The 13,172-nt window shown below is 46.3% G+C and overlaps 1 protein-coding gene across 1 annotated transcript; it reads right to left on the reverse strand.

The window, feature by feature from the left end:
• LOC142578788 (COMM domain-containing protein 5-like) lies at window positions 1-10,127 on the reverse strand. The gene is made up of 7 exons (XM_075688362.1): window positions 9,821-10,127; window positions 9,346-9,506; window positions 9,247-9,275; window positions 8,587-8,637; window positions 8,397-8,492; window positions 8,234-8,309; window positions 1-174 (listed from the first exon to the last, which is right to left on the reverse strand). The coding sequence occupies exons 1-7, from the start codon at window positions 9,948-9,950 to the stop codon at window positions 64-66; spliced, it is 654 nt and encodes a 217-aa protein (XP_075544477.1). The 5' UTR covers window positions 9,951-10,127; the 3' UTR covers window positions 1-63.
• Window positions 10,128-13,172: the final 3,045 nt, after the last annotated feature.

Consider the following 13,172-nt stretch of genomic DNA (forward strand, 5'->3'; position numbering starts at 1 on the left):
TAGTGAGCTTCAAAACATCTTTTAACGCAAAAGTATGTTGAAATTTACAGCACAAGGTAGTTGTCACTGCTGTGAATGCAGTGGCATCTTTTCAATCTTCTTCTCAAGTTCTTCCATCTCTTTCAATGCTGTAGCAACAGCATGACGAAGCTTGTGGAACTCTGCTCTCTGAACCTGCAAAAATTCGAGAGAGAAAAGCATGCCAGTGCAGCTTTCTTTCACTGATAGTCAGAAAGCTGCATAAAACATGTGACAGAATAAGCGCACCGACCATCCTGAACATTACAGGATAAAGCAGATTAGCTGCATGTGATATAATCATACTCTGGTTATTGGCTGCAGACTTCTGGTTTCTACAAGCTAGTACGACAAAAAATATGGGGTGCTTTTCTTTAACTGCACTAAATTTTTCTAAATTGTGTCTGGCAGATAGTGCAAATCTAACCCCTCATCTAAATTACTCGATGAGGTGGCCATTACTTCTATGACAAATCAGAATGCTTAAAATTGAATAATTAACCTACACTATTTAACTTTTTAATCGATTACTTTATGGCACATATTTTAATCTACAAATTTCAGCTAGTGAGTATGCAAGGCATAATGACTCAGAATGAATTCTGAGGATGGCACCAGTTTCAACACATGCGTCATCAAACTTGCAGTAAAATGTACTGTTGTTCCACTTACTTTTTTGAAAAACGCTGTTTTATGCATTGAAGCACAAGACTAATTGGAAATGACATGTAATCTAAGCTGGTTAAAGCAAATCCCGTCACTTCCTGCAAGACTTTCTAAATAAATCGGTTTCACCAGACACTCACATTTTCTTCACCCGTCGTTAGACTATAATCACATATGCAACTCATTCGTACCAAACATGAATATGCATCACGTATCTGAAACCACCATCAAGAGCACCTAATTGAGGCATTAGAAGCAACACAAAATCGAGCTGCTCATTTTAGAACATCCAAATATGATCCTCAGCTGAGCGTGACTAACAAAAAAACTTTGTCTGGCTTTCATCGTCAATGACCGATTTGGCAGTGCCTTTTGACTCAAATCGCAGTTTCGTTGTTACCAATATATTTGTAAAGGCGCTAGGAATCGCCCGATACCCAGCTTTCAACGTAAGGCAAGTATTTCACCGTTTTCTGGAACTTGTTCGCCGGCATCTGTACGGTGGCGAGCTAAGCCTAGGCTTGCTCCGCGGATGCCGGGATTGGGCCTGACCCTGGGGTGGAACCATATGACATGGCGTCCGAGATGGAGACAGCCACGTCTCTGACGACATCGAGTCCTGGCCCCGGTCAGATGTTCGTCGAAGTGCAAAGGGAAGAGATTTCTCCTGAGGAGTTCCACACTGGGATTGGCTGGTGGCAAGTGGGCCAGCGCATAGCAACCCCGGCGAGCGAGGGCTCCGCCACTCCCCAGTCGAGGCCTAAAACAAGAGACCACTTCAATAGGAAAGTGGTCGCATCAAAAACAAGGGCAGCAAGGATGCCAGACGTGCTGCCGAGAGAGGACACGAAAGTGATCGTGAGGCCACGAGGAGGCCTAAACATAGCAAGAACACAGACTGGGATCGTAGCCTCGGCCATCATGGCGGCGGCGAGGGTTTCAAGAGAAGACCGTGCAGCAGATACCTTCTGCCCTAACCGACACCAGAATATCATGGTGGTGAGAACCCCCGAAAAGAGGCGTGCTTTGTCCTATGCCAAGATTCACGCCATCCGCATCGGGGACAAGATACACGAGGTAGGCGCATACCAAACCACACCATATGGTACGGTCAAGGGGATCATTCGAGGCATTCCCATCGAAGATACTCCAGCGGGGATTGACCAGAATGTTGTTAACTCAAGAAATCCATTAGCAAGAGGGGCGCAAAGAATTGGCAATACGACTACCGTAATTGTAGTTTTTGAAGGCCGAAAGGTTCCAAATTATGTATGTTATGGCCCTGTGTTAACATGGTGCAGTCTGTACTGCAAGCATTTCAATGTCTGCAAACAGTGCAGCAAAGTAGGCCACAGAAGAGACGTTTGTCCTAACCATATTATGAAAGTGTGCTTCGACTGTGGGGCAAATAACCCTGTTGACGGCCACGAGTGTAACCCTAAATGCAAGCTCTGTGGGGGACAACACCCAACGGCCGATAGAGAATGCAAGAACAAATACAACACTCCCTACGTAGTAACAACAAAGCAGTGGGAGCGCAAGATGGCAGAACAGCGCATACAGCAACAACTAGCACCCGGAGAGTTCCCACCGTTGCCGACATCAGCAGGAGCGAGCGGCGCAGCCGGTCGCCATGAGTCATGCTTGCCCGGGGACAACAGCAGAAGTCGAAAAAAAAGCATGAGCCGCCGATACCAATCCAAAGACAGAGTCGGCTGGGCAGACATAGTAAAGTCAGGGGTAGCCAAGAGAGAGCAGCCACAAGAGCAACAGCGTCAGCAGCAGCAGTCACTGCCATTGCAAGGTGGCGGAGGGGAATTTAAAGACGAAAGTGAGGCGATGAAGGTGCTTAGAGAAGCAAATGAGGCATTGCGGAAGAAGAACACTGGACTAGAGGCGACAGTCAATAAGATCAATAAGGACATGGCAGAGATCAAGAAAATGATTGCGGTCCAGCTACAGCAGCAGCAAGCACAGAAGTTATGGCCACCGCCACAGCAGATGGCAATGACAGAGGATGAACCAGAAATAGCGGTGAACCCGAGGACAAAGAATGTGGCTGCGACGGGTCTAGCACCCAAGAAAAGGGCAATTGAAAATCTTAAAGAGCGTAGACTCAACGACAGGGTAGACAACCTTGAAGGTAGGCTCAACCGCTTTGAGGAGTATATTCGCACCACATTCATCAAGACAATCACCAACCGTTTTATAGCAATTGAACAGATGTGCCAGATGGCTACAACAGTGCAGAATTTGGCGACGCAAATGGCTAACTTTCAGCAAACATGGATAGGACATCAAGCACCGCAACCACAACAGCAGTGAAAGGCCTCCTGGTCTGGCATTGGAATTGCAACAGTTTTTCTGGGAAAAAGGCTGTACTTCAGCAACACTTAGAACAAGTATCGAGAAAACCAGATACAATCATGTTCCAAGAGACCCTCATTGAGGAGGTCAAGCTCTCAGTTTAGTGGTCCCACGCCAGCCCACCAAGCCTCTGGGCGGCGGCCGGCAGTAACGGCAGGGGAGTTTGCACCTTGGTGAGAAAAGGCATAACGTACATCGAGCACGAGTTGTTGAGCAAAAGCACAATCGACCACACCATGGCAGAGGTGGTTACCGGGAAAAAGCAGAAGGAAAGCACTTTTCTGATAAACCTGTACAGTAACCCGTCACACGGAAAGCAGAAATTCAAAGCACTGTTACACAAAGCATGCAACATCGCGGGGCCCGACAGCAGGCTGGTAATCTGCTGGGACTTTAACGCGCCGAATCAAGCCTGGGGTTACCCCAAAACATTGGCAAAGGGCAGGGACTTAATGCAAGATGCTACCAACTTGGGACTAAATCTAATCCCCGACCCAGCATACCTTACAAGAATCGACAACTGGATCACCCGAGACACAACGCGCGATCTCAGTTTCGTCAGGGGTAATGGCGGCGGTACGGCAGACTTTGAATGGCGAAACACGGGGCACGAGTTGGGCAGCGACCACTACATTGTGGAGGTCGCTGTCCTGCTCAGTGGCAACGATGAAGTCGGCAGAAGCTTTCGGAAACATAGACTTACGGATTAAGATGTGTTTTGAGGGTTGTTACCCGAGGAGCAGACTTACATTACAGACATTGAGGAGTGGTCGACTGAGATTGTAAACAGGGTAGAAAAGGCCACCAAGGAAATCGAGACGAACGAGCGTGTCCACAAGGTCGACAGACGCCTGGCCCACCTCATCGCGGCCAAGCAGTACATCCTGTCGAGGTGGAAGACGCAGCGGACAAACAGAAAGCTATGCAAGAAGGTCACTGAACTCAACCACGAGATCGAGTCCCACAGCACAGTGCTATGCACTCAGCAATGGAATGAAGTTTGTAACGCAGCAGACGGCCAGATGCACTGCGGCAAGACGTGGAATTTGCCGAGACATCTTTTGGATATGACAACGACCAAGTCTCACCAGCACCACAACCTGGCCGAGATCATCCACAGGGTGCTGACCAAGCACGGGGAAGACGAAGCGAAGAAACACCTCAACGACAAGTACCTGCCGGTCACTCCCACAGAAATGCACCCGGATTATTTTTCAATAGGTGAAGCGCCAATAGTGACGGCACACGAGAAGAAATACAGACAGGACAAGGCGCTACTTGCAACTGTTTATTGAAATCACAGGTGGCTGATTATATAGCCATGAGGAGAGGGGAACGAAAAAAGAGGGACACTGAATATGTGAATGCGCACGTGCGAGAACACTGAGGAAAAAGGGAATCACGCTTAATCTAAATCTAAAACTTATTTAAAAACATGCTTTCATTCGTGTATATATTCAACGACGGGGTACTGACACAGTTGTCCCCTCTTTTCTTAATCTCGTTGGCCTCCAACAATTCACGAGCAACAGAATCTTTACTTTTATACATGATTTTCATATCATGAAGCCTTGCATTACATACTTGTTCATCCACCAACTAGCCCCACAACGTGTTTTACTGCACCCGGATTACCTAGGCGAAGCGAACGAGTGGCTAGATTGAGACATTGAAGTATGGGAAGTAAGGGCTGCCCTGCATGATCTCAACAGCAAGTCCGCCGCTGGTCCCGATCGCGTTATGAACAGAGCGCTGAAAAACCTTAACCGTAACAAAGCGGCCATCGAGAGCCTCACGGCATACTTCAACAATTGCTGGCGAGCAGGGTCACTACCCCGGCAGAGGAAAGCAGCCAAGACCATCTTGATTCCAAAGCCGGGCAAGCCGCCCAACATTGAGAACCTCCAGCCGATCTCACTTACGTTTTGTGTGGGCAAAGCGTTGGAGCATATACTCCTGTACAGGTGGCAGAGGTACTTGGAAGATTGGTACTTGGAACCCGATGACTCAAACACCGTCATCGGGTTCCGAAACAAGCTTGGAACTCAGGATGCCATGATACAACTGAAAAATAAAATCCTCGATGACACTACCAACACGAAAGACAAGCGAGCCATCTTGGGTTTGGACCTGCAGAGCGCTTTTGATAAAGTGAGACACTCTGCGATCCTGGCCCAGGTCTCATGGCTAAATATGGGCAAGAGAACATATTCATACATAAAGGATTTTTTGACGGAGCAGACCACCGAGATCATTGCCGGTGACCTGTGGCTCCAAAAGAAGAAGCTCGGCAGTGTCGGGACCCCCCAGGGCTCGGTCATGTCATCATTACTTTTCAACCTTGTAATGATAGGGGTGGCCGAGCGGCTCTCGCGAGTTGTGGGGGTCCGACACACCATCTATGCCAACAACATAACGCTCTGGGTCCCAGGAGGAAGCAACGGACACATCGAGAATACATTGCAAGAAGCGGCTGACGCTATCGAGGAGCAGCTGGACGGGTCTGGGCTCGTCTGCTCCCCAAGCAAGTCTGAGCGGTTGGTGATTCCCCCGAAAGGAGCAGCTAGGAAGAGGAAAGGCAACGAACCTGTGAGAGAGCAAGAGACAGTAAAGATCGAGATGAGCAGTGGTCACATGATACCGGATGTCGAGAAGATCCGAGTGCTGGGGATGCTGATTGAGCGCAAATGAGCGAACGGCGAGACGGTCAAGCGTCTCGCTGCCAAAGTCACCACGGCCATTCGCCTCATTAAGAGGGTGTCACACAGAACAGCAGGCATGAAGGAAGAAAGCCTCACCCGGCTAGTGGAATCCTTCGCTATAAGCCACATTGCACACATTGCTGCTTTCCACAACTGGAGGCAGTGCAAGCGAAATAATATCAATGTGCTCATACGCAAAGCGTACAAGGCAGCACTTGGACTTCTCGACTGCACAAGCACCGACAAGTTCCTGGCCCTGGGAGTGCATAACACCCTGGAAGAAATCGCCGAGGCGCAGAGGACCGCCCAGCTTGCGCGGCTATCGGAAACAAGAATGGGCAGACAAGTGCTGTGTGACCTAGGCCTGGGGCTAAAGGAAGAGGGACCCGAATATACAGAAGTGCCTGTACCAGATGCAATTAGGAGATAGCTACGGGTATGTCCGGTGCCAAGGAACATGAACCCTGAGTTCCACAAAGAGCGGTGGGCGGCGAGGGCCACGGCGCTCATCGATCTCCATGCCAAAGACAGGGGTGCCGTGTTTGTGGACACTGCAGAGTATCCAGATGACAGAAGGGCATTCGCCACAGAAGTCGTCATGGCATTGACCAGTGCACCGAAAACTGCGGTGAGTGTGCGGACTCGTGGGGCACATCGAGCCAGGGAGGTGGCCATTGCCCTGGCCATCGCCGACCCCGAGTGCATGACTGTGCTCTGCGATTCTAGGACAGCAGTGAGAATTTACGCCAGAGCAAGGGTATGTGGTGAAGCCGCGCATGTGTTGCGTGCGGTCGATCTCGCAAGTGAAAATCGGTGTGTGGTGATAATGTGGTTTCCGGCACACATGGGAAGTGATGTGTCAGATCGCAGCAATGAAAACCACAACGAGACTGCGAACGTGGCGGTGCGGTGCGAGGACTAACCAACCATGCAACTTCTTCAGTGGTCGACCCGTCGTGGTGGTGGGAAACCAAGGACAGAATGACCTCCTACAACGAAATTGTGAAGTGGTACAGACTAGAGCGAAGGACTATGCCGCCAACTCATCCGGGCTTGACCCGTAAGGAAGCGGTGTTATACCAACAACTTCAGAAGGGGTCATTATTCACCCCGGTGCTAATGAGACACGTGTGTCCGAGTGTTTATGTTATTGACCTGTGTTGTGTGTGCCGAAAGAAAAGAACCACTGCAGCTCACATCTTTTGGGACTGTTCCAAGAATCCGCATGAAGCTGCAACGATGACATATGAAATAATATCTGATGAAATAAATATCTTGAAGCTGGTGTAGCCCTAACAATTTGTTCCAGCCAGATATGCCTTACATACTCACTAGCTACAATTTGTAGATTGAAATATGAGATGTGAAGTAATTAAGAAGTTAGCATAACTATGCCAATTATTCAATTAATCATTTTGATTTTTCATAGAAGTAATGGCTGCCTCATCGAGTAATTTAAAGCAAGGATTGGAATTGTGCTATTTGCCACCATATGTAATAACAAAGCATCAATAACTAAATGGTGCAGCTGGTTATACACATGTATAACAACACAAAGCACAGTAATGGAGTGTCGTGATTTTATAAGCACTTTTGTAATTTCTGAGCTGCTTTGCGACTCACAATATTATGGTGCAAAGCAACATATTTCAAAAGGCTCGTTAGGTACCGGTAGGGGTGCCAGCTATGCCAAGAAAGAAAGAAAGGCACAGGGAATCGGTGGGCCACGGTAAGTTGGAAGCAAATATTTTACGATAAGTGGTGCTGGCAAAAACGCAGAAAAAATTAATACATTACAAAGTGGTGATAGGTTGAGCATAAAGTTAGCATGACGGAAATTTATTAAGGCATAATATTTTGCACATATTTGACACTTTTAAGATGAGCAGCAAGTAAAGCCAATAGCCCACTGAACATCGTTTACATAGGAAAGCAGACAATGTACACCCATTTGGCTCGTGGGCCAAACTGGTTGTGCCAGTTGATGTGAAACGTGCTGTCATCTCATAATTTTTGTCACACATTTTTTTTAGTAGATATAAGCGTGTCTTTACAAACTTTGTTCAGTTTTATCCCACAATCTTAACTCTGGCAATTTATATCTTTTTTTATGACATACATCTCATTAATAAAACTTTTATGCATGAAAAGTGGATTCATTCTGCTTTTTATTTATGTATTCCATAAAATATTGAGTGCACTAGTTTATTCAGAAAAATAAAATCTGGCATAACCTACAAAAAACACCTATTTTTCCTGTGGTAGGGAAAGAGTTTACAGAGGTATGTATAAGTGCCCAACAAAGGGCTTGCAATACATGTGGCTATTTAGGGAGAATCTAAAAAGGACCAAATCGCATGCTGGTTAAACCGGCTGCCGGCACTATGAGGAATAACCTGCCAGGGTGCAGCCCTAGGCACTGATTGGCATAAGGTTTTTTTTTTCTTTTTTTTTTTCGCAATCTTATTTGCAGGACTCACTTCAAATGTGTGGACTACGCCGTCAGATGTCTCCATCTCCATCTGTATGGCTGGTTCAAGAACTCTACTCAAGGCACTGAAAGAAGGGTCGCATCTCAATTAGATGCAGTCTATTAAATAGTCAAATCTAGCACACAGTGAAGCTCTTTGCAAGTGGCCTCACTTTGTAGATATGGTTACGTCGACCCTCCACTTCAGGCTTGCAAGTGTTGGGTATTTAGGGCCTTGTTCAAGGCTGTGCTGATCAATATTGTTCCTTCTATGGAAAGAAAAGCAATGGAAAGAATTACAAATGTGGCTTTTTTGAATGAAGAATGATAGACTTGGTAAATTGACTGTGCAATACGCTGCACCTGGCACCGAAGACGACACTGACCAAGTCGCCTGCAAATTCTGGTGGTATGCTGAAAATAAGGAAAGAAAGAAAAAGAGTAACATCGATGACAGGTGTATCCCGAGTGAAACAACACAGTTTGAACAACAAAGAGTACAACAATAATTTTAATGTGACTGTCATATTTCAGGAATTTCACACAGTTTGTCTGCATGTCTGTCTTTGTCCATATCTAAACTTTTTCATGGCAACTTGGGTCACATGGGTAGTGCAGGATCTAGTGAGCAGAGCATCGGGCAGCTATGACGAGAAAAGTGGGTTCAAAAGCAACTGTCGGACCAACTTGGGTTACTGGGTATGTGCTGCTCTTTAATGAACCTCTTCAATGCCCCACCTTGACAAAACATAAAAATAAATATACTTTATAATTTATCCAGTGCTGGACGGAATCATTACATATATTTCGTCAATCATGTCTCAATACCCATATTGACACACGTGCCACCCACGGACTTCGTGGCGGCTACGCTAGATGACGCAACGTATGCAGAGGGAAGCGCGTGGAAGGAGCCCGGCTGCCATACACGCCTCATACAATGCTAATCGTATAAACGCCGATACTCGTCGCGAGATTGGGTTCTGGCGAAATTCTTTGAATTTGTAGGATTGATCGACTCACCGCAGTGCATCAAGGTCTTCTCGAAAAACCTGCGGTAGGCATGAAAGCACAAAAAATTTTTAATAGAAATGGGAGTTGATAACGTGGTAGCCTTGTTACCTCTTGCTTTAATACTGAAGGTGGCAGCTTCAACGCAGCCCGAAGCAATGTGTGCAGTGCGCTGTAGACCTCATCCAATGTGTCTGGATCAGTCGAACGGGATCGCAATTCGTCATAAACACTAGGGTTTACTTCTCTTCCTTCGAAGTCTGCGACAGCGACTGAAATAAGCGAGTGGTAGTTTTACTAAAATCAGAGAAACAACTTGCACTTCGCGTAAAGAGCCTATATCAGACGATCAATCTGCACGTTCACCTAAACACAACGTAAAGTACTACCAACTGCAAGCTATATAGGTACAACATTTATTTAATATACACTACTGCAACTTCTGCAGACGCAGCTTTAACTTTAATTATGTTGCTCTCGTTTGAACGCCTTACAACAGTCTAGTTTCGGAAATTAGCTGACACGCCTCCCGGGGAGCTTGTAGAGTTCTTATGGTAGCATTTAATTGTTAAACGTAGACACTCACCTTTTAGAAGGCCGCGGAAAAGTTGTTTTTCCATACTTGGGAGCAATTTCTTCAGACATTTTACTTCTTTCGGAATCGTAGGCCCTAAGAACAGCGCTCTCTCGGTGGCAATGCCAGCACCTGCCGCCATCTTTAAACACCTTCGTGCAGTGTGGCTGCTATTGGATATTTAGCGTCTTCAGCTAGCATTATATGTCCTATAAGGCATTTTTGTAGGAAACTCTATGCCATGAGGCATAGAGTTTCTTACAATAAATCCAATAAATGATTGTATGAAACTCTACGCTATAAGGCAGAAAAGCCGGCACTGTAGGCCACTCTATGCTGTAGGCAGCAACGAGTGGTACCAAATATCATTATCATCAGTGAGTAAGTTATAGGAGGCGTTGGTTGGTTAAGTTGGAATGATGGAGGAAGGTTGGAATAAAGTGAATAAAGGTTAAGATTGATGTAAATTAGAGCAAGGTGTATTTAAGTGCATTTAATTAGGTACAAATTAGAGCAAGGTAGAATTGTGAACACGGTATAAGATTTACACTTTTTAGGTGACGACACTCGCGAGGCACGATAGCAACGGCGCGCGTTCATCGGCGAGTAGGTAAGGTGACGGCAACGGGTACCCTTAGGGGTACCTATGGGAAGGACTACGCAGCTTCAGTTAGAACGCAGGCGAGACGAGAGCTTGCGCGGACGAGGAAAGTGCGGATAACGCGAGCAACAAGAGAACGGCGTCTGCACGCGGCGTCGCTTCACGTTATCTACGGCGAGGCGATGATGCACTCGCCTCGCCGCTCTGCTCTCACGGTGGCCACGTATCACGGATTTATCACGTATCCCACGCTCTGCTTTCACCACGGTGGCCTACGTCGCGCGTCATTCAAACATTTCGGATTACTCGCTAAGCTCCTGTTGCCATACCAACGGGAGATAAAATCATTTCTTTCTTGAAATTGCGTCGTACCGCCGATAGGCAGCCGCTGCCATCATCGGACCGATGGGCGCGCGCCGTTGCCACTGGTCGATGGCGCACCGCTAGCAAGCCGAGAAGTGTCCCCACCGAAAGAGTACTATCAAAGTTGGTTCTTTCCTCGTGCACCATACGTATACAGTGGCTGCGAAGGGCACGTGACAGTGTATGACGTCACATCCTGGACGCTCCTGGCTCCCCAGAGGCCAAGGAAAAGATTGACGGTAGAGAAGCCTGGGAGGCCTTGCTCCAGAGCGAGGCCAAAGACAACCAGCGTTGAGCAATCCGCCTGGCCGTTGATGCCGTGAAGACTCACAGTCCTCAACACGCAGGGTCTGCTTCGTCTAACTTGTGTGTAGGGTAAGAGGCGGGCACCCCAGCTCAGTGGAATATAAAATTTTCAATCAACCTGGATAGCGCAACAAAACAATGACACAAGAAACGAAGATGAGCGCTAACTGTCAACAAAGAAAATTTACTTCCGGGATTGGTCATACTTATACACCCAAACAACCACATACACAGCGATATCAACCATCAAGATACACTTGCACAATGAGATGAAAACAATCAAACAGCTACATCTGGTAAACACAACAACCTAAATAACATATTACAAATACGGTCAGCTTTCATGCCATGCGCAAATAATTGAATACCTCTTCACACATACTGCACCACTGATTGTGATTGGGGCCGATCCAGATAGAGCTTTCATTGCAAAAAGTTTTGCTATAAAAAGCAAGAAAATGTCACCTGATGCACTCTGACACTTGTTTCCGTGCTCTCTTAAGTGCTCATTGATGAATCTTCCGGTTTGGCCTATGTAGCATTTACCACACGACAGCTAAATGCGACAGACCACCCCTACTGCGCATCCGATGAACGAATCTTTCCGATTCTTATCACACAACAGCCTTTCGTACTCATTGGGTTAGTGGTTTTGCACAAGGTACTTAGCTTACTGGAGCTGAAAAAACAACCCATACATTAGCGCAACTTTTTATCGTCTTCAGGTGATGCAATACCTGGTGTATGTACGGAATCATGGCAGTTTTCACCAACTCACGGTCACTAGCTCTGGCATTCTCAAGGGGGCAATTTCTCAAATATTCCTGTTTTAGCAACTTTTCCGCCACCGGCACCATAGTTAGGATAACCAGCCTCCTTAAGACATGCAGACTGCTGCTGGAGACTGGTTTTCACTAGTTGTGGGCATGATTTTTGATGACCCGTTTCTCACGAAAGGTACTGACGAAGTCCATGATTTTGTTAGGCGTCACGCCAGGAAAGGCTTCAAGGCCTTCTCTGCTGATGTTAAAGAACTATATTATTCTATTCCGCACAATGACCTTCTTCAATGTGTTGAGGAGTGTATTGACAAATGGTTTTCCCAGGAAGCAGGTTTTTCAGTAGAAGGGTTTTTAGAATTTTAGCGTTTTTACCTGTTCCCAACTTTTGTACAGTGGAACATTAGGTCACATCTGCAGAAGGAAGGCATTTGTATAGGGTCGTGTCTAGCTCCTGTCCTTAGTAACCTCTACTTAGTATATTTAGACAGGCATGTGTACGTACGCCTCACTGGACCACCAGGTTTTCAGGGAGCTTTTAGGTTTGTTGACAATTCTTTAGTGTTTTTAGATTGCCCCAGTAAGTGTTTCCAAGAAAAATGTGCCAATGCCGTTACAATTTTCCGCGAGTGTTTGAGACCTCTTGACGCAAGTTTTGAAGTGCCTGTCGACAATAAGCTTCGGTTTCTTGACATTCGGTTCATCTTTACTGATAGTAAGACTTGCTGGGCCCACAGCCAACAAGCTAACAAACCTCTTCTCCAATTTCATTCAGCCCATTCGAAGTTGGTGAAGAGGGGGCATAACTAAGATGTTTCAAAAACGCCATTAAACAATCATGTCCACATCTGAATAAAACCAGTCCCCAGCAGCAGTCAGAGCGTTTTAAGGAGGCTGGTTACCCTAACCTTACTCTCCAAGAATGGGGACATAAAGCATCATAATCATGTCCAAAAACTCCAAAAAGAGGAAGGCCAAAAATATAGAAAGGCAACAAAATGCTCATATAAACTACAGACCTATCTCAGGTTTATCCATTCTCTCGAAGGACTTAGAAAAAAATAATCTTTTGCAGGATTTATCGTTTCCTTGAGAAACCAAATCTGATAACTGAACACCAGTATTCCTTTCAAAAGAACATGTCCTCTCAGCTTGCTGTTCTCAAACAAAAAATTCATTCTAAATAATTTTGAATACCGCCTAATAACTCTTGCCATTTTTGTCGATTTGTCTGAGGCCTTTTACGCTATCAACCATGAACTCTTGCTTCATAAGATGGCTTATTATGACATTCACGGCGCCGCGCTTGACCTTA

This window comes from Dermacentor variabilis, chromosome 4 (genome assembly GCF_050947875.1).
Source record: "Dermacentor variabilis isolate Ectoservices chromosome 4, ASM5094787v1, whole genome shotgun sequence".
NCBI classification, from domain to species: domain Eukaryota; kingdom Metazoa; phylum Arthropoda; class Arachnida; order Ixodida; family Ixodidae; genus Dermacentor; species Dermacentor variabilis.

Excerpts from the sequence above, each read along its gene's own strand:
- LOC142578788 (XM_075688362.1), bottom strand. The coding sequence starts at position 9,950 with ATGGCGGCAGGTGCTGGCATTGCCACCGAGAGAGCGCTGTTCTTAGGG. Across the intron at positions 9,507-9,820 it reads TTTCCGCGGCCTTCTAAAAG|TCGCTGTCGCAGACTTCGAA; the intron begins GTGAGTGTCTAC and ends CGCTTATTTCAG. Across the intron at positions 175-8,233 it reads GCGTAGTCCACACATTTGAA|GTTCAGAGAGCAGAGTTCCA; the intron begins GTGAGTCCTGCA and ends GAATTTTTGCAG.